A 27,551-nucleotide genomic window follows, 5' to 3' on the forward strand; every position below is an offset into this window, starting at 1 on the left:
GAGAGCTCACTAAAAACAAAGGTTCTGGTAAAAGGAATTGAAGGAGGATACATGTCTGTACCCCTGTCTTGGGTCCACCTGCAGTGCGACCTTGTTTCCGGGCCAGTTACTGTAGGAATTGTCCCTAGTCTGCCTGTGGCCGGCATAGACTTGCTACTCAGCAATGATTTGGCTGGACATAAGGTGGCCGCAGCCCGAGTGATATTAGACCAGCCAAATGAGGCCAAGCAGACACAGCAAATACAGGAGGAGGTGCCTGGAATCTTTCCTACCTTTGCAGTAACAAGGTCAATGGTCAAGCAAGTTCCTCCAGAGAGAGCGGAACCAGAAAATCAGCCTCCTGACTGAGGTCTGGCTGGCTGAAACTTTTTTTCAGAGATTTAAGGGAAGTATATGACAGACCCTCCATAATTGAAACCCAAAAAGTGGGCCCTGATTTAAAAACAACAGCACAGAAAGCTTATTCCGAAGCAGATGCAAAGAAGCTGCCTAAGTGTTTTATTTAAAAAATGCATTTTAATGGGGAAATGGAGACCCCCCCCCACAGTGACCCACTGAGGAGCAGTGGACAGTAGTTTACCAAATTGTGATCCGCCCTAAATATCGCAGAGAGATTCTGCGAATTGCCCATGAAATCCGTATGGTTGTAAATGTGGGTATCCAAAAGACCCAAGCCCGCATTAGCCGACACTTTTACTGGCCACAGCTCCACAAGGATATGGTTAAATTGAGCCAGACCTGCCATACCTGCCAGATTATTGTGAAACCCCAACCTGCTATTGAACCTGTGCCACTGATCCTCATTCCTGCTTTTGAAGAAGCTTTCAGTCGAGTTTTAATCAATTGCAGGGTACCCCTACCCAAAACCAAGACAGGACATCAGTAGCTATCATGGATATGGCCACCAGAATCCCAGAGGTCATGCCCTTAAGTAAAATTACTACCAAAGCCATAGTCGAGGGGTTAACCCAGTTCTTCACCAAATATGGACTCCCCAGAGAAATGCAGTCCGATCAGGGAACAAATTTCATATTTCGAATGTTCCAGGAGGTCATAAAAAGCCTCAGTGTTGACCAGCTGAAATCCTTAGCATATCACGCACAATCATAAGGGGCTCTGGAACAGTACCATAAGACCCTAAGAACTATGCTCCAAACATACTGCAGTGAATACCCCTATGACTGGGACAAAGGAGTAATTTTCTTGCTATTTGCTACCAGGGATTCCCCCAGTGAATCCACAGGTTTTACTCCCTTCAAATTTATTTTCGGACATGAGGTGAGAGGCCCCCTAGAACTGATCAAGGTTCCTAGATCAAAGGGAAACAACTTCAATACTAAATTATATGATCTCCTTCTGGGAGAGACTTTCCCAGGCCTGTGCGGTAGCAAAGGAACAACTCAAAACCTCTCAGAAAAAAATGAAATAGTAGGCAGATAAGAAAGCTGCAGTCCGAGTTTAAACCAGGGGATCAGGTTCTGGAGCTGCTACCCCTGCAGGACGAACCTTTAAAGGCCAGGTTTGGTGGCCCATAGAGTATAGGGGAAAAGATGAATGAGGTAAACTACCTAATTAACATTGCTGACAGAAGGTAAAAAAACAAAGACGGTGTCATATTAACATGCTGAAAAGATACTACAGTCGGGAACAGGACAGATCAGTAAGTGTGCCAGGCAGTAAAAGTGATAGAGGACGAGAGCAGTGAGGACGAACTGCACAAGAATGAGAACCCTGAAAACTCAAATTGAACCCCCTACTGCCAAGTTGGAAAGCATCGAAATTTTAAAGGGATTAGACACAATGCTGGACTATCTCTCTGAACAGACTCCGGACCTAATCACATTATTAAAGGAGTGCAAGGAAGTCTGACGGGACAAACCTGGTTGCACACTTTTAACAATGCACCATGTGGAGGTTGGAGAGACCTCACCAATAAAACAGAACCCCTATAGATTGAAACCAAATAAGCTAGCTCAGATCCGCTAGGAAATCCAGTACATGGTGGAAAATGATTTAATTGATCCCCATCAGAGTAGCTGTAGCTCACCAATAGTATAAGTTCCCAAAACTGATGGTTCAATCAGACTCTGTATTGATTACCGCAAGGTCAATGCAGTTACAAAAACAGATTCATACCCAATTCCCCGTATTGAAGACTGCATCGACCAGGTAGGAAATTCCACCTACATCAGCAAAGTAGACTTATTAAAAGGATACTGGCAAGTACCAATGACTCAGCAGGCAAAGGAAATTTCCACCTTTGTCACCCCCAATGGCTTATTTCAGTGCAGAGTAATGCCCTTCGGTCTGAAAAATGGCCCAGCCACATTCTAAAGGTTAATCAGTCAAGTGACAGCTGGTCTAAGTAACTGTGTTGTTTCCCTCAATAACCTGCTAGTTTTCAGCAACACCTGGGAAGATATTTAAATCATTTACAGGCCCTCTTCAAAAGCCTACAGAATGCTCACCCAGTGGCCAACTTGGCAAAAACCAAATTCACCAAAGCCAAAGTCACCAATTTAGGCCACATCGTGGACCAAGGTCGAGTGTTGGCAAGGACAGCAGAACTGCAGGCTCTGGTAGATTTCCCCATTCTAAAAACTAAGAATGAAATCATGCGCTTTCTAGGAATGTATGGATTCTACCGCAAATTTGTTCCCAATTTCAGCACCTTAACTACTCCCCTGACAGATCTGCTAAAGAAAAGTGCAGCAATGGTGCAGTCAAGTTGAAGGCAATTCTAACAAATGCTTGGCAGCCCTGAATTTCAACAAACCTTTTAAAATGGCCATTGACGTCAGTGATGTTGGATTAGGCGCTGTCCTACTCCAGGAGGATGATTCAGGTTTGGAAAGACAAATGAGCTATTTCTCAAAAAAACTGAACAGACACCAAAAGAAATACTCCACTACAGAAAAGGAAGCATTAGAGCTTCTCTTAGCACTTCAACATTTCGAAGTCTATGCCAATAAGGGTCACAAACAGATTCAAATACACACGGACCACAATCCACTCACCTTCCTGGAAAAATTCAAAGTACAAATGCCAGGCTTTTTCGATGGAGTTTACTCCTCCAACTATTCAACCTAAAAATTTCACACATAGCGGGAAAAGACAATGTCCTAGCTGACGCGCTGTCCAGAACGTAAAGAACACTGTGTAAATCAAATTGATATCAGACTGAGGAGTGAATGAAATGAATGTGTAAAGTGATGTGACCCTAAACTTTCTTACTGTTTCTTTTTCCCTTTTTTTAAACCCAAAAAACAAACAACATAAAAATGAAATCCAAGGAATTTCATTTCTTCCCTTTTGTGGGAGGTGTCACAAACTCTGGAAGTGCAAAGATACAACATTCATGGACTAACTCTGAAAAGTTATGAAAAACTGACTTTGTCTTTAAAAAATCAACTTTTATTTTAAAAAGTGAACAATGGTCCAAAATGGCTATTGAAGAAAAAAGGATTGGCCTTTTGTATATTCAAACTGTCTGACAAAGACAAATGACAGATCTTCAAAGCTAAGAGGTGTCAATTGAACCTATCCTAAAACATTCCAGAATTGAATGACTTCTTCTGAAACAAAGAAGGTGTGAAGTCCTGGGTCATGGAGCGATCACCATGGGGAAGATACCTGAGCATCTCCTAACAAGAGGTGAGAGATAACAGCTTTACCTTTAAAAAGACAGCCGGAGAGAGAGAGAGCAAGAGAGAAAGAAGCAACATCCTGACAGCTTGTCTTCTGGCCAAGCCAGAAAGCACATGCACTGCTGCAGAATCCTACATCTGCATTATACAGCAGAGAAGCCCATCATCTTCAATTGAACCTTCAATCAAGGGCGAAAGCTACAGTCATCTTAGGCCTGCATCCATCGAGAATTTGATTTCCAAGAGAATTCAACTGGTTTATCGTAACCTTTCACCTCCACCACCCTCCCCCCCCTCCCCCCCCACTAAAAGTCATCTTCCTTTTTCCTTTCTCTATCTCTTTCTTCTTGTGTGTGTATGTGTGTGTGCATGTGTGAGAAAATGAATGAGTGGATGCGGTTGTGACAATTTTGGGATAAGGCGGAGTGAGCAATAAACAATTGACTTTCTGTTTTTACAAGAAAACCTGTCTCTGTCTGTTTACTTGAAAAATAAAACACCAAGGGGCTAAACTCTAATACAAATATATTTGCTGCAGTCAGGTGGGGAGTTGAACAGTGGGAATCACCCACGTCGCGCCACGTGGTCATAACAGCAGGCAAAACTAATTGACCAATGGGCTTCCTTTAAAGAGGAGATGGTTCGGGTACAGTCAAGGTACATTCCCACTAATGGGAAAGGTAGGACAAACAAAGCCAGAGCTCCCTGGATGAGGAAAGAGATAGAGAGTAAGATGAAGCAGTAAAAGAGTGCGTATGACAAATGTCAGGTTGATAATACAAGTGAAAACTAGGATGGAAGGTGCTGTCGAAGGAGGCTTGGCGAGTTGCTGCAGTGCATCTTGTATATGGTGCACACTGCTGCAACTGTGTGCCGGTGGTAGAGCGAGGCGAATATTGAAGGTGATGGATGCAGTGCTGCTCAAGCGGATTGCTTTGCTCTGCAATGGTTTCAAGCTTCTTGAGTGTTGGAGCTGCACTCATCCAGGCAAGTCGAGAGTATTACATCACACTCCTGACTTGTGCCTTGTAGATGGTGGACAGGCTTTGGTGAGTCAGGAAGTGAGTTACCCACTGCAGAATTCCTAGCCTCTGATCTGCTCTTGTAGCTACAGTATTTATGTGGCTGGTCCAGTCAAGTTTCCGGTCAATGGTGACTCCCCCAGGATGTTGAAAGTGGGGAATTCAGCGATGGTAATGCTGTTAAATGTCAAGATGGTTAGAGTCTCTCTTGTTGAAGACGGTCATTGCCTGGCACTTGTGTGGCACAATGTTACTTGTGTTCCAAAAGTGCTTCTATATTTTTGTTGAGTATATGTTTTTGAGAACTGATATTTAAATTGTGAGGATGGATTCATTAGAAGGCTGAAGATTTCATAGAATCTGGATTTTGCTTTGTTAACAGTTCATTGAAAGGATACTGAGATGTTGTTTAAAACCAGCCTTGCTGGAAGTCATGTGCTTTAAGCAACAAAGAACAGAAACCTTGGTGACCTGGGGAAGATGTTTATAGAGAAGTAAAAGGTCAAGATATATAGGGGGTCAGGAGGCTTGACTCTTGAGATATTGTTGCTGGTTTTGCTTTGGACTGTGTTTTGGGGTGTGAACTGTTTTGAAGAGAGTTGAAGATGAACCTGCTAGGAGAGCAGTCACCATCAGCTCATCCCCTTCCATCTCTTTGAGAGCTTGCGGAGAATCAAGTGTAAGAAATAGAGAAACTGATGCTGCATTTCTCCTGAAAAGCCTGCCAAACTGATTCTCAACATCGCCTGAAAAGAACTGCTCCAGAAAGATCCTAACGACTGCTGTCTATGAATATTTGGGACACCAGACCAAATAGGGACAACTGACATCTTTCCATATCTTTTTTTTCCTTCAAGAATTAGCAAGTATTTGGCCAAAGTATTCTTCCTTTGTCTTTTTTTTTGTAACAAATCTCTGCAGAGAGAATTTCTGTACTTTTTTCAGTGTGAGTGAGTTTGTGTGTAGGAATTTAAAAAAGGGAACGTTCATATTTCAATCTGTGTGTTAATGCTTTGCTTTGTTACTTGTTAAGTCTTGTTTTATAATAAACTGATAATTTTGTTGTTTACTGAAGAAACCTGGTTGGTGTATTTTATTCTGGGATAAAGAGTAGAGTATATGATTGACTGCATCAGTAACTGTGTAAATATTTTTTTTAATATATGTTATGATCTGTGGAGAAGTGGAAGTAAAAGAGAGTGCAGTCCTCCCGCCTCAGTCGTAACACTTGTCACTTATCAGCCCAAGCCTGAATGTAGTCCAGGTCTTGCTGTATGTAGGAAAAACTGCTTCAGTATCTGAGAATTGCAAGTTTTACAGGTGTAAGGATAAACCCAGCAACTACAGGCCAGTGAGTTTAACCTCGGTGGTAGGAAAGCTTTTAAAAGCGGTGATTGGGACAAAATTAATAGTTACTCGGACAAATGTGGATTAATTAAGGAAAGATAGCACTGATCTGTTGAGCACAAATCATGTTTAACTAATTTGCTTGTGTTTTTTGATGAGGTAAAAGAGAGGGGTGATCAGGGTAATGCAGTTGATGTGGTGTATCTGGACTTCCAAAAGGCATTCAATAGAATGCCACGCAACAGGCTTGCCAGCAAAGTTGAAGCCCATGTAATAAAGGCTCTGTTGCAGCATAGATACAAAGTTGGCTGAGTGACAGGAAACAAAGTAGTGGTGAACGTTTGTTCTTCAGACAGGAGGAATTATATAGTGGGGTTCCCCAGGAGTCGGTACTGGGATCCCTGCTTTATTTGATCCATATTGATGACCGAGACTTAGGTGTGTAGGGCACAATTTCAAATTTTGTAGATGACACAAAACTTGGAAGCATTGTGAATGGTGAAAAGGATAGTGATAGACTTCAAGAAGACATAGACAGGCTGGTGAAATGGACTGACAGGTGGCAGATGAAATTTATTGCAGAGAAGTGTGAAATGATATAGTTTGGTAGGAAGAATGAGGAAAGGCAATATAAAGTAAAGGATACAATTCTAAAGGGTGTGCAGGAGCAGAGGGACCTGGGGATATATGTGCACAAATCACTGAAGGTGGCATAGAAAATTGAGAAGGCAGTTAATAAGGCATATGGTATCCTAGGCTTTATAAATAGAGGTATAGAGTCCAAAAAATAGAAAGTTATGTTGAACCTTTATAAAACCCTGGTTTGGCCTCAACTGGAGTATTTCATCCAATTCTAGGCACCACACTTTAGGAAGGAGGTGAAGGTACTGGCTGAGTTTCTTTTATGGATACTGTTACGACCAGATGAGAAAGGGGCCGAGGGGTCCCTCTCAGCCTTCACCTTGTCTTATCATAACAGGGTTTAATTTTTAACACACTGTGTTTTTAGCTCCCCCTCGGTGAATCCTTGTTCACTGCTTTCCAATTATAATGCAAAGAAACCAGCACAAACAGGTTTTCTTAGGTTTAGAGAAGAAATGTTGAAATTTCTTAAACTTAAACTCTAATTCGGTTAATGTCTATGGATACACGACGCGCCCACACTAACATGTATACGTGATACACACATGCAGCTAGAGACAGAATAGAGCAGAAGAAATAAAGTAGAAAAGTTTGAGGCAATCTCTGGAGAGTGTTTTTGTTATGGATCTTCAAGCTCACTGTGGAGTCCTTGATTGTAGGTAGATCTTGCTTTTCATTGGGGCCCAGTATTCTTCTTAAACCTTGTTTGCTGTAGGAGACTTTTCTCTCTTGGGGTTCATGTGTCTTCAGTGGATTTGGAGTTCTGTGAGAAAGAGATGGGAGCAGACAGGAGAGGCTGTGGTGAGCCAGCCACGAGAGGTCTTTTCAGTCCAGGAGCAAACAGACACTGAGTTCAAACTGTTAGTAGAATTCAGAAAAACCAGGTTGCCAAGCAGGCTAGTCACGTGACCAGCTGGTCTGACCATATCTGTTTGTGGATTCGCTGGTCTTAGCCGACCCTGGAATGTCTCTTCTTACACACAATACCTGGTGGTCAAAGCCATTATGGGTTAAATTGGATAAGGGAAGTAACCCCTTTGTCTCCACAAGCACTGTCTGTTAATATGCAAATATCTTTCCAGCCAAGGGTCTGGTGATTTTTTAAATAAGTCCTTTCTTCACTTCAGCAACAGTTTTAAAATCAATGTTCGTATGACAAAATCAATATGCCTCATTCTTGGCAGGTGGGGGTCTAGCATGACAATACGATGAGCCAAATGGCCTCCTTCTGTGTTGTAGCCATTCTATGATTCTATTAAAGCTTCTGCATAACTAACTCACCACCTGACAAAATATTCATCTGTGCACTAACGTCACAAAAAGAAACATCATTAACGCAGTAGATGCTGTGACATTTCTCACCATGAAAACTGACATTTCTGTTGCCCACATCAAAATGTAATTACAAAATATTTAACAATTAGAATTTTTAAAACTGGTTCTCACCGCCTTTTTCATGTGAACGCAAATAAGCATTGCTTCTGCCTCTGTGTCAATTTATCACATGTTCAATTACAAATTCGGTATGGTCCACAAATGTACATCCCTTCCCTTCCAGTTGAGGTATGTAACACACATATGGTGTTTTGCAACATGTGGTGCAGTTCTGTATTTTTTGCATCATGATCAATTCTGTCCAGCTCAAGAAGACTTCTGCTACAAACCAAAAAAGAAATGTGCTTTCAATCGAAGCACAAATGTGGGTGATCAGGTTGCTTGGAAATGAAGAATCAGAAAAGAAACTTGCCCATGACTTTGAGCTCTGTCTCTGCATCAGCTACACTAGTAAGGCAATCTGGAAATTTAATAAGGAAGAGAACAATTATTTATGATGGGGAGGCGGTGGCGTACTTGTATTGTCATTGGACTAGTAACCCAGAGACCCAGGTATTGCTCTGGGGACATGGGTTCAAATCCCACCACAGCAGAAGGTGGAATTTAAATTCAATTAATAAATCTGGAATTTAAAGCTAGTCTAATGATGGCTATGAAACCATTGTCGATTGTTGTAAAAACCCATCTGGTTCACTAATGTCCTTTAGGGAAGGAAATCTGCTGTCCTTACCTGGTCTGGCTTACATGTGACTCCAGATCCACAGCAATATGGTTGACTCTTACATGCCCGAGAAATGGCCTAGCAAGCCACTCAGTTCAAGGGCAATTAGGGATGGGCAATAAATGCTGGCCTGGCCTGCGATGCCCACATCCCATTCAAGAATAAAAAAAAACACAGCAGGGTGTGAATCGATGTTCTTTTAGGAGCTTACACTTGACAAAGAACATCACGAGCATTTGTAATAACCACCCGCTGACTTATAAACTTCAAAAAGGTCCATGATGTCTGTATCAATAGTGGAATGATTCTTAGCCAGAAGACGAGCAGGCGCTTCATGTTGTGAACCTGACACACTGGGTTGAATTTTACCGACCAAACCCACCCCCCACCCCCCCACCCCCGACAGTGGGGGTTGTGGCGGGGGGGCCTGGAAAATGCCTCCGGGAGAGGCAGCCATGGGTCTCCACACCGGGTATGCCCGACCCCAAATTGCCAGTGGCAGGGCCTCCTGGCGGCTCCCCCGCCCCCTGCCGCTCGGCGACAGGACCGCCATTTAAATATGTTAAATAATATAAATTAAGGACTTAATTAATTATCTGGTCATGCTGGCCGTCCCGCTCCGATATTGCAGTTGGTGGCCGGCACTCCCGTGCTGTCAGTTGTACGACCAGTGTTGTAAGGCGGATCACTGGTGGGGAACACAAGAAATAGGAGAAGCAGACCATATAGCCCATCGAGCCTGCTCCACCATTCAATACGATCATGGCTTCAATTCCACCTTCCTGCACGCTCCCCATATCCTTTGGTTCCCTGCGAGACCAAAAATCTGTCTTTCCCAGCCTTAAATGTATTCAATGATGGAGCATCCACAACCCTCTGTTGTAGAGAATTCCAACGATTCACAACCCTTTGACTGAAGTAATTTCTCCTCATCTCAGTCCTGAATGATTGGCCCCTTATCCTGAGGGGGGAGGAGGTAAGTATATCAGTGAGGGAGGGAGAAGCAGGGTCAAATTTACCTGATTGGTCTAGAGGGTGATGGGAAGGGGTAAAGTTAAAAGTTTCTGAACTTTGGAGGTGGGGGGAAGGTCAGGTAGGCAAGGTAATTATTTTGAGGGGGCAGAGGGCAAGGAATAAAATGTAAGGTTATTGGGGGTGGGTGGGGGGTGGAAGAAGGGCTGGGAACATTTAGTTATTATTAATAAATTTTAAGGCAAGCTGTCTTTAAAAATTTTAATTAAATGTAAGGACTGGAACCACTTTAAAAATGGCGCCGGCACCTACTCAGTGGTGCCAGACAGCATTGCTGGGGACAAAGCACCACTCCCTCCATGTCATCAGGGGATGGGATCTGCCCTGGCCATGTAAATGAGCCGCCACATTTCATATTGTGGCGCTCCATAGAATAAAGCCCACGTGTGCGGGCCGCCATATTTTATGACCACCAACAAAAAAAAACAAAATAAAATTCAGGCTATCGTGTTGATGAAATCAAACAACTGGAAGCTTTTGCTACTATTAATATCAGGTGCCCAAAAAAGTTGGCATGGGAGCTAGTGCAAATATCCCACGAGTCCGAATCCTGAAGGACATGTACCAGGGTTTTTGGAAATTAATGATACAACTGACAATTGCAAAGTTAACTGCATACAATGGGTCATCCATCCCTTGCAGTGGCACACTAACAATGCAATGCAGCTATAGCAAGTCAACATGGAAACCACAAATATTTTACCTGGTAGACACGAATGAACCAGCAATGTCAGGATTACCAGCGTGTAAGGACCTCAATATCATGACTATCCACGAGATCACCAAGGTACCCATTACAGCAGAAGGAACCAAGGGTACCCACATTGAGTCAGTCCAGGACTTATAACAAATGTACCTGGACAGGTTCGACGCCATGGAAGATTTCAAAGGTGATGCCGTACTGCACCTCAGAGAGGATGCGCTTCGTGTGTCCAACCACCTGAAGTCTGAGATTGAGTCACAGTTCTTCCAGGATCTCAGTGGTTCTGGTTTGGAGAGTATCAGCCCCTTCTCAGAGCTGCCATACATAGAGAATGAAGATCCAAATTCAGATGGTGAAAGTTCTTTGTCAACAGGCAGTGTTTCTTCGTGCTCCAGCGACTCAAAAGAAGAGAATGATGCTGTAACCACTGAGAAGCAAAGGCTGGCAGTGGGGAGCATTGCCAAGGAGAAATTTCCAAGGACCGGAACCTGCTTGCAGACTCTGGCTAGCATCAAACGGTGCAGTCTGGATATAAATCCAGCAACAGCACAGCTATGCCGCACCCGCACCTCTACTCTCTAGAGAACCGCCAGCACAAAAAAGAGCCAGAACGGGCAGGTACCTCCATGTGGCCAAGTACTCCTCCCCAACAAGTCCTCGACCTTGATCCCCAGGTCTTCAGATGCAGAGGATGAGGAGAGACAAAGGACACACAATGTTCTGGAGAGGCAGAGGAGGAATGAGTTGAAGCAGTGTCGGTTGGCTCTTCGAGATGAGGTGCTGGAATTTTCCAAGAATGACAAGGCCTCAAAAGTGGTCATCCTGAGAAAAGCAACAGAGATTCTTAGCAGGCTGAAGGCAGAGCAACAGAAACTGAATGCAGAGAAGTAGAAACTTCAGAAAAACAGCAACAGCTTAGACGCAAATTCTCCAAGATGCAGGAGACATTGCTCGAAAAACAAGGGAGAATGAAGATGGTGCATAACCCAGATACAGTGACGAAACAACAGGACAACAACCAACACATTGACAACACATCTGCAAGCGAAGAACAACCAAGGGTGAAATTCACATCCCCAGAAGGTTATACCATAACAAGATCTGAAAGATTTTTCAAACCACCGAAACGAGATATGGACTCTTAAGCTTCCGCACTCGTAAATTTCACAATCCCTATCTTTATACTTGTAATTCTATCATCTCTATCCCTGTATAACTAATTTTGATATTGTTCAATTTTATGTGTCTTTACTTATAGCATATGAGATTTATCTTTGGAAAGAAAGGGGGTGTTGTATGATCGCTTGAAGAATGATGTCCCTTTAGGAACTCAGTATGCTAATGAGCTAAGTACCAGGATGTATTCATGTGACTAGAAGCCATAGTCACTCTGCACTGTAACACCCTGGGCAAAGGTGCTGAATATAGTTTGCTTTGTATTGTGTGTATTAGTTTATCTGTTAATAAACATTCTAGAGATCTTCAAGGAACTGGAATCCACATACCTCATTGTGTTGCTTAAGGTAACACAAATGAGCTTATGACAGAATCTGCTTCACAAGGGTGTCTAAATGGGCATAACAGGTCCAGTACCACTCCAGGTACTAAAACATACACCCCTCCCTCCCTGAAAAATCCCATCCTCTTTCTGCATTAAAAGATGGTGTTTCACACAAAATTCACTCAAACTTTAAAAAGAGTCAGCTGGATTGTTCTTGCAATTTTAGCAATTTGATGCCACATATGAGAAACATATAGTCCTCTGCCCCATTTCCCTCTCTCTCCCTCCTCCTCCCTGAATGTTTCTGCCAGCCAATCCTTTCCCCAAGAAGCATGTTACAATTGCCCCACAATTGAATTTACATGCTGAATAGCTTCCCCCAAAATTGATCCTGAACAGCTTTCTCCACTCAGCACACTTACTGGTCAGCCCTACCACCCCATCCTTTTTCTACTGTACATGCATACTGGTCAGTCCCTCTACTGAAAGCCATTGCCCAATTCCCTACTCCAACAGAACATTTTTACCAGTCTCCCCCTGAGAAAATCTTTACTGAAAGGCTCCTTTCCACTCACTCTGTCTACCAGCCACTATTCCCATGACTATTTTTGCTGATCTTTCCGCCAGTTGTGTTTACTGAACTTCTCCATTCTGTAGACCACATTCAGCAACTCCTCACCCCCACTCCCTGCAACCCCCAGTCAAGAGTATCTACCATCCATTCCCCCTTGCTACCGACCATATTTACCAGACAGTACGGGTTACCTATCAAAACGTTCCCCCACTCTTCCCCCCACAATCTCAGCCCCCTGCTATTTTTGCTCCTCCTTTTCCAAAATATTGACAGACTTGATGCCCACATGACAAGAGTCACTATGTTTGAAAAGTATTTCATCATATGTAAAGTGTTTTGGAACATTCTGAGGATGTGGTAAGATGTTAGATCAATGCAAGTTCCTTCCTAAACATCCATCATGTGGAGTTCATTGACAAACCTCCTGCTTTTTGTAATTTGCCCTGCTCTGCTTCTTATACAAACTCTGTCAGCTACTTCAAGCATTTAAGAACAGCTTTAAATTAAAAGAATAATGTAGGAATGAGTTAAATTCTGATTTAAATCTTAAATTTTCACATTTTACATTTATAGTTAATGACTTGTTAAGCAGCTACAAGTATTAACAGACCTGCAAATTTACAAATAATGATTTCCAAGCACAATTTTAGAAACAAAGGCAAAAGTTAAACCTCACTCCATTAACATCAAGTCACTAAATTACTACCACTTTATACACAATTAGTTCATTCACTAGCAAAAATATGAAGAGCCCATTAAATTGTCTGCCTGGCAAGAGTTGTTAAGTTTTAGCTGGTTAACATGTTCTGTGCTGAATTTGATCTAAATCAAATTGTGGGCACATTAAATTTCCTGGCAAACATTCCCCAATATTGTTGGCTTCTAAGCTCAATTCTAACTGAAGATTAATCTGTATATTTAAAATTTGCATTGACTGCGAATTAAAGTTCTTTGAGTTGTATTTATTTTGTGCTAGTTAGTTTTCTATGCACTCACAAAGATGAACTTTTTAGGAGCTAGTTAAAGAAAGTTTTATGTAAAGTCAGTCAACTAATGAAATGTTTGACTTCATAAATAGAAAAATACAAGGGAAGAGCGAAAGCAGGAACACACTTCAGTTCAGCTCGTAGGCGAAGTCGAGCTGTCCTTTATCACATTTCCGGCCACCTACAAAAACGAGAGAAGAGCAAGTTGAAGATTAATAATGTAAGTATATGAAGAAATTGAGTGAACCTGAAATATACTTTATCACTGCTAAATCAAGCATATGTGTAATATCATTGCTATTGATGCAATACTGTATCACAATTTCAATGAACAGCCAATATATCAGTAGTGCTGATCACTGCAAAGTTTCAGAACTATAACATGTATTCTGGCAATACATTTGACAGAATTGTCAAATTCTCTAAGTTATTATGCTGCCTGTGGACTCAGACCTTTCTACAAACAGTTTGCTCAGCAGCTGCTTGTTTAGTTCAGCTATTAATAGCTAAATCCCAGTAGAAGCCTTTAATTCATTTTGAACATACAGACTTGGCACTTATAAATTGAACTGGCAGATTAGCACTACTGATTTGAGCTGATCTAAGTATGTTTTTTTTTGTAGGGTCACTATTTTGTTGACCACCTCAGGGGTTTACTGCAACTTTGCTGACTTTGACATTATCATATATGACAGCAACTTGCAGAATGGTCGAGTGTTTTTATTTAAATTGCAACCTGTACTTTCAGAAGAGCAATAACCCATATGTCTACAGGGGCCGACAATTTAAACTATCAGAACACTGCTGCATCTTCCAAGGTTTAACTTTTCAGTAGTTTCCATTTCAAGTTCAGTGAACTTGTGGCAACAAAATTATGACGTATGCAAGAATGAGGCTAACCAGCTGGAAATTGGTGTAAATGGACAAAGGTTTCACAAATCCACCTTATTTGTAAAGCCTGTGACTGATTAGGATGAAAATTAGGAAAGTATTTGATGGCTCTTCCTGATGATGGTGAGATGAAGAAAGAGACATTCGGCTCGGTGAGGTGCCCGATAGCTTTAAATGATATAAATACTGAGACCCCATGTACGACCAGGATATATACAATCTGAGTGTGGCATTCCCACTACATAATGTGTGGAGAATTCGGATCCTAATTTTGTACAGTGTAGCATACTGGAGATCACACAGTGTCACTTTGATACCAATTAGAATGCATTTACCAGAATGCAGTGACTCGGCCAAAGTTGTGACCTTCACAGGTGAAAATTGTTATGCTCTGTGCCTGACACCCATCACGAGTGCCTATCTTAAAACTGTGCACTCCCAGCCCACGATTCACCATCTGTTAAAGTAAATGAATAGAATGTTAAAAAAAAACTCATTATTGGGATGTGAGTATCACTGGCAAGGGCAGCACTCATTGTCCATTCCTAGTTTATAAACTATCGCTCTCTATATGGTATGACTCCCACAATGTAGTATTAGTTAGATGCAACTGAATGACTTAATAGGCCACTTCACATTGGTTTAGAACTGGACTGACATATAGCCCTGATGTTAATGAATCAGTTGAGTTTTTGTGATAATCTGACAGCTTCATGGTCTCCTTTCCTGATACGAGCATTTACTTACAATTTTTAAAAAATTGAATTCAAATTCTCATACTGTTATGGTGGAATTTGAGCTCTCAACCTGTAGACTATTAGTCCAGGCTGCTGGAGTACTTGTCCACTACCATAACCACTACATCACTGTAACCCAATTATAGACTGGGCCTGTGTAATTTTACAGTAGGTGCTCCTGATGTGCACTAGGAGTGGATACAACTGAATTTTTACACGCTTGTTTTTTTAAGCAATATACTACATGCCTCTATCAAACATGGATACATGGAGCCTTAACTGGTAATCATTGTTGGTGAATATGGTTTGCTTTCTAAAGACAGAGATGAGAACTAGAAAACTATTGCCTCCTCTGTTAGTTCTTTTGCAGTCTGACTGGCTGTATAAGAGCGGACCCCTATGTTCAAATTTAGTTATCACTCAATGTCCTATCTCTTTTTTTAATATCTCTCATCCTTTAAAGGCTTTGCCATGGAAGTACATTTTTGCATTCAAAAGGCTGGAAAGCTTGTTTTCCACCATTATATACTCATTTTAACTTTCAAAAAATTAACTTATTACAAAATTATATTGATTTCAAACTTGTTTTTCAGTTGCATAAATTACCTTATTGCCAGAAAATCAAGCTTCAGTGTCTGATATCAGAAGCAAGCATGTGTAGCGCAGCTATATTGTGATAAAGCTCACATTACACTTTTCCAGAAATGGGGAAGAATTTCCATGGGGGTTCCCTGATTTCCCACTGTAACTTTGGCGGAAGATTGGCAGAAATCCTGGAGAAATGACCATTTATGTTGTTTCTCTGTGGTTTCTGCCATCCTTGAGCTGAAGTTACAGTGGATGTTCAGGAGCAATCCTACCCCAATGTGTTTTAATTTAACTCTCAGAAAGGCACCTTTTGTTACACCAATGTTACATCAACATTTTCACACCAACCATAACAAAGACCCCTCTGAACCTGCAAGTTTATGCCAAGTTACAGATGATATATACCCACCAGGAAGTGAAGTGCAATAGCTTAAACTCTTAAAGGAAGCAAAAGATGCTGGAAATATTCAGCAGGTCTGGCAACATCAGTGAATAGTTTAGTTTAGTTTAGTTTAGAGATGCAGCACTGAAACAGGCCCTTCGGCCCACTGAGTCTGTGCCGACCATCAACCACCCATTTTATACTAATCCTACACTAATCCCATATTCCTGCCACATCCCCAACTGTCCCTATATTCCCCTACCACCTACCTATACGAGGGGCAATTTATAATGGCCAATTTACCTACCAACCTGCAAGTCTTTTGGCTGTGGGAGGAAACCGGAACACCTGGAGAAAACCCACGCAGACACAGGGAGAACTTGCAAACTCCACACAGGCAGTACCCAGAATTGAACCTGGGTCGCTGGAGCTGTGAGGCTGCGGTGCTAACCACTGTGCCACTGTGCCGCCCCAAAATAGAGAAACAGAGTTAACGTTTCAGGTCAATGATCTTTCATTGGAACTAAACTCCTAGTCCAGACTCCTATTCAGTTTCGAATTCAATGTCATATGGGATTCTTAGGAGAGAAAGGAAATTAATCTGTTGGGGCTCAGGTCAAGACTCAAAGGTATAGTGGGTTCCTACTTCTGACTCCCTAATCTCAGCAGGAAGTTCACCTACCATGAGCACATGTCAGAATTTCGAACATGCACTGTTTCCATTTACCATTATGATGTTTGATAAATCATGTGCAGCGCATGCTGTAATTTTGAATGCTAGGGTGAGACTTGCCACCAGGAACTGTAAGTCAGAAAATTACCTTTACGGGGGACTGAAAATCTTTACTGTTGATTCTGCTGAAGCATGCAAGGTCTGCAAGAGGTCACTTAATTTGCATATCATTAAGGATCCATCTCTGGTGCACAGGCTTGGAAGTCCAGCAGAGTACAGCTATTTTTTCCCTATCGCACCCCTCCCAGCATATCTGGGCCCAACCCTATTTCATGCTGGAGTTATGACAGACATGTACTGGAAGGGCCCTGAATTTTCAGCTCTATAATCTTCAAACTCACCATGTTACCTGCCTCCTATTACAAATGCATATAATACAACTTATTGTTTGTTAATAAGATGGCAATGCTTCTTTCTGTCAGTTGGGAATATTAGTCACTGAACTTATGCAAACATCTTAACTTCCTTTATTTTTTGCTGTGAGAAAATTATGGTAAATTATTTTTGTAATACTTCACACAACTTGGTGTTGATAATTGATTACACTATTTTGTGTACAGGAAGTAGAGATAGTTATCATTCAAGTAATAAATTGTAGTATGCTAAGTGCACTGTTTAAAATTTATATTTAACAAATGTAACTGTCTTATTCCTCCACAGAATGTTTTTAGAAACAAACCACCACTTCCAGAATACAAAGTTGCAGATGCAAAAAAATCAAAATTCATCCTTTTGCATTACAGCACTTTTAAAGCATTGTGGGACTGGCTAATATTATTAGCAACGTTTTATGTTGCTGTGACTGTACCTTATAATGTTTGTTTTATTGGAATTGATGAAAACTTACCTTCAGCAAGAAGCACAACGGTTAGTGACATTGCAGTGGAAATTCTATTCAGCATAGGTAAGCAGACAATTCTCTCATTGATCTCTAGCTAAGTTTGCAATTAGCAATTATTCATTTATTGACTATCTCTGAATTAATAAAGCAACTATCATTAACCATAACGAAACAGGATCAATTAATATTAAGGATATTACATTATAACAGACCACTGAATGTCTCCAATTATATAAGCAAGTTTTCAAATTCTGCCATTAAAACATACAAACATACGAATTAGGAGCAGAAGTAGACCACTCGGCCCTTCGAGCCTGCTCCGCCATTCAATAAATTCATGGCTGAACTGATTACTTCTCATTTCCACCTACGCCCCATAACCTTCCACCCCCTTGCTTATCAAGAATCTATCTACCTCTGCCTTAAAAATATTCAAAGACTGCTTCCGCCACCTTTTGAGGAAGAGAATTCCAAAGACACATGACCCCTTTGAGAGAAAACGTTTCTCCTCATCTCTGTCTTAAACGGGTGACCCCTTATTTTTAAACAGTGACCCCTAGTTCTAGATTCTCCCACAAAGGGAAACATCCTTTCCACATCCACCCTGTCAAGACCCCTCAGGATCATATATGAATATGAACTAAATTCATTTTTTAAACACCTCATCATTCTAAATGCACACATTTTCCCATTTTTGTGAACAAAAACTACCCATTGGCCTGTGGAGTTCACTTTGAGATGACTGATTTTTTTTAACCACGGTAAAGATTACCATGCATCTGTTAAGTGAAGAATACTAACTCCTCTGGGCCAATACAAGGCAGTGGTCTGATCACAGACTGGGAGATCAAAGTTCAAATCAATTAAAACTATCTTCAGAATAGTAAACATAAATTGTAGCCTTGAAAACACCCAAGTATCTTCTTATTTTTCTGATATATACTCCAAAATTGTGGTTTTCGGTTTTAGGTAAATTTTTCTTTTGCTAACAAAGGTCCTTATGCTATTCACCTATTATAGTACACATGAATGCTTTAATAATTGTAGCACAATCCCTGCAAGAAATAATTTGTCTAAGGGGTTTTATTCAAAAATAACAGATGGCAGATATCTTGGGTTGAATTTTATGAGCGCACTGCAAATGGCAGCAGCGCGCTCTGACCTCGGTAGTTTGCCCGCGTGGATCCGCCGTCGCTGAGCCCCCCATGATAAATGGAAGGCGCAGAGCAGCTGCCCCCGATGACGTAGAGGCACCATTTTTAAAGGACTGCAAGCCCTTACTGGCAATTTTAATTTTTAAAGTGACTATTACCTTTAATTTATATAAAAACATTAAACAGATCAAAGCTGCTCTTCCACCCTCCCAATCATAAACCAATAAATGTATTTCCCTATGCCACCCCCCCCCCCGACAAACAATTTTTGACAGTCCCGAGCTTTCACCCGCAAACTTTATGATCCTTGCCCTTCATCTCCTTCCCACCAACTCCTCAGCCAATAGAGTAAATTTCCTCCGTTCCCCCCACCTTGGCCTGAAAATTAAACTACTCCCCCATCCCCACCAGTGTCTCGCCTTGAATCTCCAAATGGAGATCGGAAGGCGCGGGACTTCCAGCCGCCAGCCAGAATATCGTTGTGGGATGGCTGCCCAGTCCAGATAAGTTAATTAACATGTATTGGCATACATTTTATTAGGCAAATGGTGTGGCCTTGCCGCCACCGGTAAAATCCAGCGGGGTCTTCTCGGCGTCGGAGTTCGTGGCGGGCCTTTCCCATAAGTATCTTCCAGGTCCCCCCGCCATGACAATTGACGTCGGAGAGCTAGTTAGAGTAGACCATACAGCCCGTTAAGCCTGCTCTGTCATTCAATATTATCATGGCTGATCCTGGACTTCAACTCCACTTTCTTGCCTGCTCCCCATATCCCTTGATTCCCTGAGAGACCAACAATCTGTCTATCTCAGGCTTAAGTATATTCAATGATGGCACATCCACAACCCTCTCAGGTAGAGAATTCCAAAGATTCACAGTCCTTTAAGGGAATAAATTTCTCCTCATCTCAGCCCCAAATGATTGACCCCCATATCCTGAAACTATGCTCCCTTGTTCTAGATTCCCCAGCCAGGGGAATATCTACCCTGTGAAGCCCTTTCAGAGTCTTGTATGTTTCAATGAGATCACCTCTCATTCTTCTAAACTCCAGAGAATATAGACCCAATTTACTCAGCCTCTCATCATAGGACATCCATCTCATCCCAGGGACCAATCTAGTGAATCTTTGCTGTACTGCCTTCAATGCAAGTATATATTTCCTTAAATATGGAGACTAAAATTGTGGTCTCGCCAAAGCCCCATACAATTGTAGCAAGACTTCTTTATTCTTGTACTCCAGGCCCCTTGCAATAAAGGTCAACGTGCCTTCCTTACTGCTTGTACCTGTGTACTAACTTTTTGTGTTCCTTGTATGGGTACGCCCAGTCTCTCTGAACATCATCATTGACAAGTTACACACCTTTTAAAAAATTCCACTTCTCTATTCTTACGACAGAAGTGAATAACCGCACACTTCCCCACATTATATTCCATCTGCCAACTTGTTGCCCACTCTGCTTCTCTCTCCACAGATGTTGCCAGACATGCTGAGTATTTCCAGCATTTCTTGTTTTTATTTCTGATTTCCAGTATCTGCAGTATTTTTATTTTATTATATTGTTGCCCACTCACTTGTCTATAACTCTTTGCAGCCTCTCTGTGTCGTCCTCATAGCTTGCATTTCCATCTAACTTGGTTTCATCCCCAAACTTAGATCCATGACTCTCTGTGTCTGCGTCTAAGTGATTAATATAAATTACAGTGCCGCAGCACTGATCCTTGCGGCATCCAGGTTTACTGCATCTAGTCTTCTTCTTCTTTGGCCTCCTTATCTCGAGAGACAATGGATTAGCGCCTGGAGGTGGTCAGTGGTTTGTGAAGCAGCGCCTGGAGTGGCTATAAAGTGACAGGCTCTTCCACAGGTGCTGCAGAAAAATTTGTTTGTCGGGGCTGTTGCACAGTTGGCTCTCCCCTTGCACCTCTGTCTTTTTTCCTGACAACTACTAAGTCTCTTCGACTCGCCACACTTTAGCCCCGCCTTTATGGCTGCCCGCCAGCTCTGGCGGATGCTGGCAACTGACTCCCACGACTTGTGATCAATGTCACAGGATTTCATATCGCATTTGCAGACGTCTTTAAAGCGGAGACACGGACGGCCGGTGGGTCTGATAACACCGGCGAGCTCGCTGTACAATGTATCTTTGGGGATCCTGCCATCTTCCATGCGGCTCACATGGCCAAGCCATCTCAAGCGCCACTGACTCAGTAGTGTGTATAAGCTGGGGATGTTGGCCACCTCGAGGACTTCTGTGTTGGAGATACGGTCCTGCCACCTGATGCCAAGTATCCTCCGGAGGCAGCGAAGATGGAATGAGTTGAGACGTCGCTCTTGGCTGACATACATTGTCCAGGACTCGCTGCCATAGAGCAAGGTACTGAGGACACAGGCCTGATACACTCGGACTTTTGTGTTCCGTGTCAGTGCGCCATTTTCCCACACTCTCTTGGCCAGTCTGGACATAGCAGTGGAAGCCTTTCCCATGCGCTTGTTGATTTCTGCATCTAGAGACAGCTTACTGGTGATAGTTGAGCCTAGGTAGGTGAACTCTTGAACCACTTCCAGAGCGTGGTCACCAATATTGATGGATGGAGCATTTCTGACGTCCTGCCCCATGATGTTCGTTTTCTTGAGGCTGATGGTTAGGCCAAATTCATTGCAGGTGGCCGCAAACCTGTCGATGAGACTCTGCAGGCACTCTTCAGTGTGAGATGTTAAAGCAGCATCGTCAGCAAAGAGGAGTTCCCTGATGAGGACTTTCCGTACTTTGGACTTCGCTCTTAGACGGGCAAGGTTGAACAACCTGCCCCCTGATCTTGTGTGGAGGAAAATTCCTTCTTCAGAGGACTTGAACGCATGTGAAAGCAGCAGTGAGAAGAAAATCCCAAAAAGTGTGGGTGCGAGAGCACAGCCCTGTTTCACGCCACTCAGGATAGGAAAGAGCTCTGATGAGGAGCCACCATGTTGAATTGTGCCTTTCATATTGTCATGGAATGAGGTGATGATACTTAGTAGCTTTGGTGGACATCCAATCTTTTCTAGTAGTCTGAAGAGACCACGTCTGCTGACGAGGTCAAATGCTTTGGTGAGATCAATGAAAGCAATGTAGAGGGGCATCTGTTGTTCACGGCATTTCTCCTGTATCTGACGAAGGGAGAACAGCATGTCAACGGTCGATCTCTCTGCACGAAAGCCACATTGTGTCTCAGGGTAGACGCGTTCGGCCAGCTTCTGGAGCCTGTTTAGAGCGACTCGAGCAAAGACTTTCCCCACTATGCTGAGCAGGGAGATTCCATGGTAGTTGTTGCAGTCACCGCGGTCACCTTTGTTTTTATAGAGGGTGATGATATTGGCATTGCGCATGTCCTGGGGTACTGCTCCCTTGTCCCAGCACAGGCATAGCAGTTCATGTAGTGCTGAGAGTATAGCAGGCTTGGCACTCTTGATTATTTCAGGGGTAATGCTGTCCTTCCTAGGGGCTTTTCCGCTGGCTAGGGAATCAATGGCATCACTGAGTTCCGATTTGGTTGGCTGTATGTCCAGCTCATCCATGGCTGGTAGAGGCTGGGCTGCATTGAGGACAGTCTCAGTGACAACATTCTCCCTGGAGTACAGTTCTAGGTAGTGCTCAACCCAGCGGTTCATTTGTTTGCGTTGGTCAGTGATTATGTCCCCTGATTTAGATTTGAGGGGGGCGATCTTCTTGATGGTTGGCCTAAGAGCTCTCTTAATGCCATCATACATTCCTCTGATGTTTCCGGTGTCTGAGGCCACACCGCACCAAACAACACGAAAAAAGGAAAGAAGGTACCAGCCCTTCGCTTTGCAAGCTGGAACGTCAGAACTATGTGTCCTGGCCTGTCGGAAGACCTTACACAAATCAACGATTCTCGGAAGACCGCCATCATTAACAACAAGCTCAGTAGACTCAATGTAGACATTGCAGCACTTCAGGAGACTCGCCTCCCCACGAGTGGATCTCTAGCAGAGCAAGACTACACCTTCTTCTGGCAGGGTAGGGATCCTGAAGAACCAAGACAGAATGTAGTGGGCTTTGCCATCAGAAACTCCTTGCTCAGCATGATAGAGCCTCCCTCAAATGGCTCGGAACGCATACTGTCCATCCGACTGCTCACCACCTCTGGTCCAATACACCTACTCAGCATCTATGCTCCAACACTCTGCTCCCCACATGAAGCTAAAGATCAGTTCTACGAGGAACTCCATAGCATCATTAGCAGCATCCCCAACACCGAACACCTATTCCTGCTGGGGGACTTTAATGCCAGGGTTGGGCTCTCCTGCCTTGGGCAATATGGCGTTGGAAGGATGAATGAGAACGGGCAGAGACTGCTTGAGTTGTGTACCTATCATAACCTCTGCATCACCAACTCGTTCTTTCACACTAAATCCTGTCATCAGGTTTCATGGAGGCACCCAAGATCACGTCATTGGCACCAGCTAGACCTCATTGTCACAAGGCGAGCCGCCTTAAACAGTGTTCAAATCACACGCAGCTTCCACAGTGCGGACTGCGACACCGACCACTCCCTGGTGTGCAGCAAGGTTCGACTCAGACCAAAGAAGTTGCATCATTCCAAGCAGAAGGGCCACCCGCGCATCAGAATTTCTCACCCACAGCTGTTACAAAAATTTCTAAATTCACTTGTAACAGCCCTTCAAAACACTCCCACAGGGGATGCTGAGACCAAGTGGGCCCACATCAGAGACGCCATCTATGAGTCAGCTTTGACCACCTATGGCAAAAGTGCGAAGAGAAATGCAGACTGGTTTCAATCTCATAATGAAGAGCTGGAACCTGTCATAGCCGCTAAGCGCATTGCGCTGTTGAACTACAAGAAAGCCCCCAGCGATTTAACATCCGCAGCACTTAAAGCAGCCAGAAGCACTGCACAAAGAACAGCCAGGCGCTGCGCAAACGACTACTGGCAACACCTATGCAGTCATATTCAGCTGGCCTCAGACACCGGAAACATCAGAGGAATGTATGATGGCATTAAGAGAGCTCTTGGGCCAACTGCATCTAGTGGTACCCCTTTATCTACCCTACTGGTTACATCCTCAAAAAACTCTCACATATTTGTCAAACAGAATAAATTAGGGTAAAATACATTCCATTGTCACATTAATAGGTGTAGTATTATTTTTGCTTCTCAGTAGAGGTGTGCAAAGGAAACCTGACGTGAGCTCGATTTCCAGACCTGGAAGTCCAACCCCACCAGACCCGAATTCGACACGTCGTCGGGACCCTTCGCGGTCGGGTCGGGTGGCAGGCCTTTACATCAGTACAGGGGGAAAGGCCTGCTACCCAACCTGACCCCGACGGGATCCGACGGAATGTGTCGGGTTCGGGTCGGGTTTCCGGGTCCAGCATTTGGACTTGGGTCGGGTTTCCTTTGCACACCTCTACTTCTCAGGTCTCATGAACTCTGCTATTATATACAATGGTAAAAGCTATTATTCCGAGCAAACTTTCCATTGTTCTCCACCCACCTTCTCGCCTTTTCATATCCCTTAATCCTTCCTCTTTCCCAGAGAACAGCTAACTGCCTCAAACCCATTCGCACTTATAACTTTTTTTCTGTAAACCGGTTCTGTCTGACTGATCTTACTTCTTAAATTTTTAAAGCAAAAAAAAAACATTCAGCAGGCTGGGCAGCATCTGTGTGACAGTTAATGTTACAGGCCATTGACCTTTCTTCAAAATTGGAAAATGTTAAGTACAGAGCCAATACAGAAGAGGGCATAGAAGCAACAAAAGGGAAAAGTTTATGATAGAGTGAAAGGTCGGGTGATTAAATGACAAAATAGATGATGTTGCAAGGCAATAACAGATGAAAAAATGAACCAAAATAGAAACAGAGATGGGTCCACAGGAGGTGTAAATGGGAGTAGCAGACCAACAGAACAGGGGAGAAACATGGAAAATCAGGCAAAGTGGTGAGAGTTCCTGTGGCTCAAGAATCTGGTGGAAGGAAGGCAAGTAGATCCCGGACCAACCTGCCGGCCATTTGCTGTTCGGAGACCCCCAACTCATGGACCAGCTCACACTGTCTCCGCGCCCAATGGCTCGAGTACAGCTATCCTCCATTAATAACAACAACTTGTATTTATATAACACCTTTAACATAAAGAAGCCCCAAGGAGCTTCAGAGAAGCATTATAAAACAAAATTTGACATTGAGCCACATAAGGAGATACTAGGGCGAATGAGCAAAAACTTGGTCAAAGAGGAAGGTTTTAAGGAGTGCCTTAAAGGAGGAAAGCAGGGTAGAGAGGCAGAGAGGTGTAGGGAGGGAATTCTAGAACATAGGGTATTGACAGCTGAAGGCACAGACACCAATGGCGGAGCAATTAACATCAGTGATGCTCAAGAAGTCAGAATTGGAGGAGTGCAGATATCTCAGAGGCTGGAAGAGATGACAGAGAAAGGAAGGATCAAGGCCATGGAGCAATTTTAAAATGAGGATGAGAATTTTGAAATTGAGGCATTGCTTAACCAACAGCCAATGAGAATCAGCAAGCACATGGGTAATGGGTGAATGGGATTTGGGCTGGAATTTTACGTTGGTGCAGAAGCCCCGCCCACTGGCCAGAAAGTTGGGAGTGAGCCAGGAAGCCACACAGTAAATTTATGCGGTCCAGGCCCTTAATTGGCTTCGGGTGGGACTTCCGCTCCTCTGAGCAGGAAATCCTGCCTCCAAGAACTGCCAGCCAATCAGGCCGGCAGCCCTTCACTCCCAGCAGCGCCACAGGTAACAGTGGCAACTGCTGGGGCTGCAGCCAGTGAGAGGAGCTAACAATGGAGGAAGCCCCGGAATAGAGGTCAGTGTGTGAGGCCTCGCCGGGGACAATCAGCTGGGTCCCAACAAGGTGGGGGTGGGGTGGGGCGGGAGGTGCTCCATGTAGAAATGCCAGCAGCAGTGGGAGGAGGCCCTTAATTGGCAATTAATTGGCCACTTAAGGGGCTTAATTGGCCTGGGGTGGGCAGACCATTTGCCACCTCCCCCACCACTCGTAAAATTGCAGCAGGGACAGAAAGGCAATGGGAAAGGCATCCCTTGCCTTTCACTCAATTTTGCGACCATCCTCCCCCTGCACCTCCAACCTGCTCCTTCAGGGAGTGTAACATTACGGCCTTGGTGCGAGTTGGGCCATGGGCAGCAGAGTTTTGGATGACCTCAAGTTTATGGAGGATACAACGTGGGAAGCAGGCCCAGAGTGAGTTGGAACAGTTAAGTCTAGAGGGAACAAAGGCATGGTGAGGGTTTCAACAGCAGATGAGCTGAAGCAGGGGCAGTGTCAGGCCATGTTATGGAGGTGGAAATAGGCGGTCATAGTGATGGCGCTGATATGTGGTGGAAGCTCATCTTGGACTGAGTATGACATCAAGGCTGCAAAGTCTTTTTCTGAAAAGAAGCCATTGCAAGTGATTATCTAGCTACAATTAGATGGATGAGAATGGAACAAGGCAAGCGCAGTCCCATCCAGTTGCACAATGGGAGAGAGGCATTAGAAGAGGATGATATGGTCAACAGTGTCAGAGGCTGTAGGCCAGTCGAGGAAGAATAGTTTACCTTTGTCACAGTTCCATAGGATATCGTTTGACATGGGCAGAAACCTGATGGGAGGAATTCAACTATGAAGTTCCGGGAAAGATAGGCATGGATTTGGGAGGTAACAGCACATATAAAGACTTTGGAGAGGAAAGGAAGGTTAGAGGTGGAATGGTAGTTTGCAAGGTTGGAGGGATCGAAAGTTGGTTTTTTGAGGAGAAGGGTGAAGATGGCAGATTTAAAGGAGAGAGGGCAGCACCTCATGAGAGAATCATTAATAAAATCAGCTAATATGGAAGTTGGGAAGGGAATGAAAACAGAAAGTGTTGGAAATACTGAGCAGGTCTGGCAACATCTGTGTAGAGAGAAACAGAGTTAACGTGACCCTGGGAGCAGCACCTGTCCGAGAGAAAATTGGATTGGCGACTAAGATCTAAAGACCTATTGATGGCCAATTAAGGGATCTTGCCCGCCGCTGGGATCTTACCAGCGGCAAGGGGATCTCCACCTTGCGGGGAGCACGCCCTGGAAAGCGAGGTGCCCTCCCTGCATTCTTGGGAGGAGGGGGTCCCTCCTTTGTAGGCAATTTGCGGCCCATGGAGGACCCCCCCGGGAACCACTGTACCCGCCCCGGGACCCCCCCTCCCCATGGACCGAACTCCCACTCCTCCCCCACTATGCCTTCCAGACTGGCCCCGGCGACCCAACCTCATAAACCTCGTTCCAAAGCTGGGCCTGGGTCTGAGGTCTCTGAAGTGGCCTCCGCTCCTGGTGGCGCTACTGATACTGTTGAGCTGCTGGCCCTGTGATAGGAGGCGGGATCCCTGTCCCTTTAAACACTTAGGGCTGAATTTTACCAGCTCCCGACGTTGCGGGTCTTGGCGTGGGGGCCTGGAAAATGCCTTCAGGAGAGGCCTGTGACAGGCCTCGACATCAGGAAGGTCCCGCCCATAGTACTGCCAGCGGCAAGGCCTCGTGGCGGCCCACCCCCCACCACTCAGCAATGGGAGCAGGATTTAAATTAATGTTAATGAATTAATGACCTACCTGCTCCCATCAGCCATCCGCCTGCGATATTCAGGTAGGAGCCCGTCCCTACTAAGGCCTGGTTTTAATTTGGCGGCCGTAAAAGATGGCAGCCC

At 43.9% G+C, this 27,551-nt stretch overlaps 1 protein-coding gene across 1 annotated transcript in view; it reads left to right on the forward strand.

The window, feature by feature from the left end:
• kcnh8 (potassium voltage-gated channel, subfamily H (eag-related), member 8) overlaps positions 1–27,551 on the forward strand; it is a 533,200-nt gene that overhangs the window by 254,413 nt on the left and 251,236 nt on the right. Inside the window, exons 4-5 of the mRNA XM_068011912.1 lie at positions 13,603–13,730; positions 17,502–17,745. Coding sequence (XP_067868013.1) covers positions 13,603–13,730; positions 17,502–17,745 — 372 coding nt within the window. The remainder of the gene's footprint in view (positions 1–13,602; positions 13,731–17,501; positions 17,746–27,551) is intronic.

The sequence above is a fragment of the Heterodontus francisci genome, chromosome 2 (assembly GCF_036365525.1).
Source record: "Heterodontus francisci isolate sHetFra1 chromosome 2, sHetFra1.hap1, whole genome shotgun sequence".
Classification (NCBI taxonomy): Eukaryota; Metazoa; Chordata; class Chondrichthyes; order Heterodontiformes; family Heterodontidae; genus Heterodontus; species Heterodontus francisci.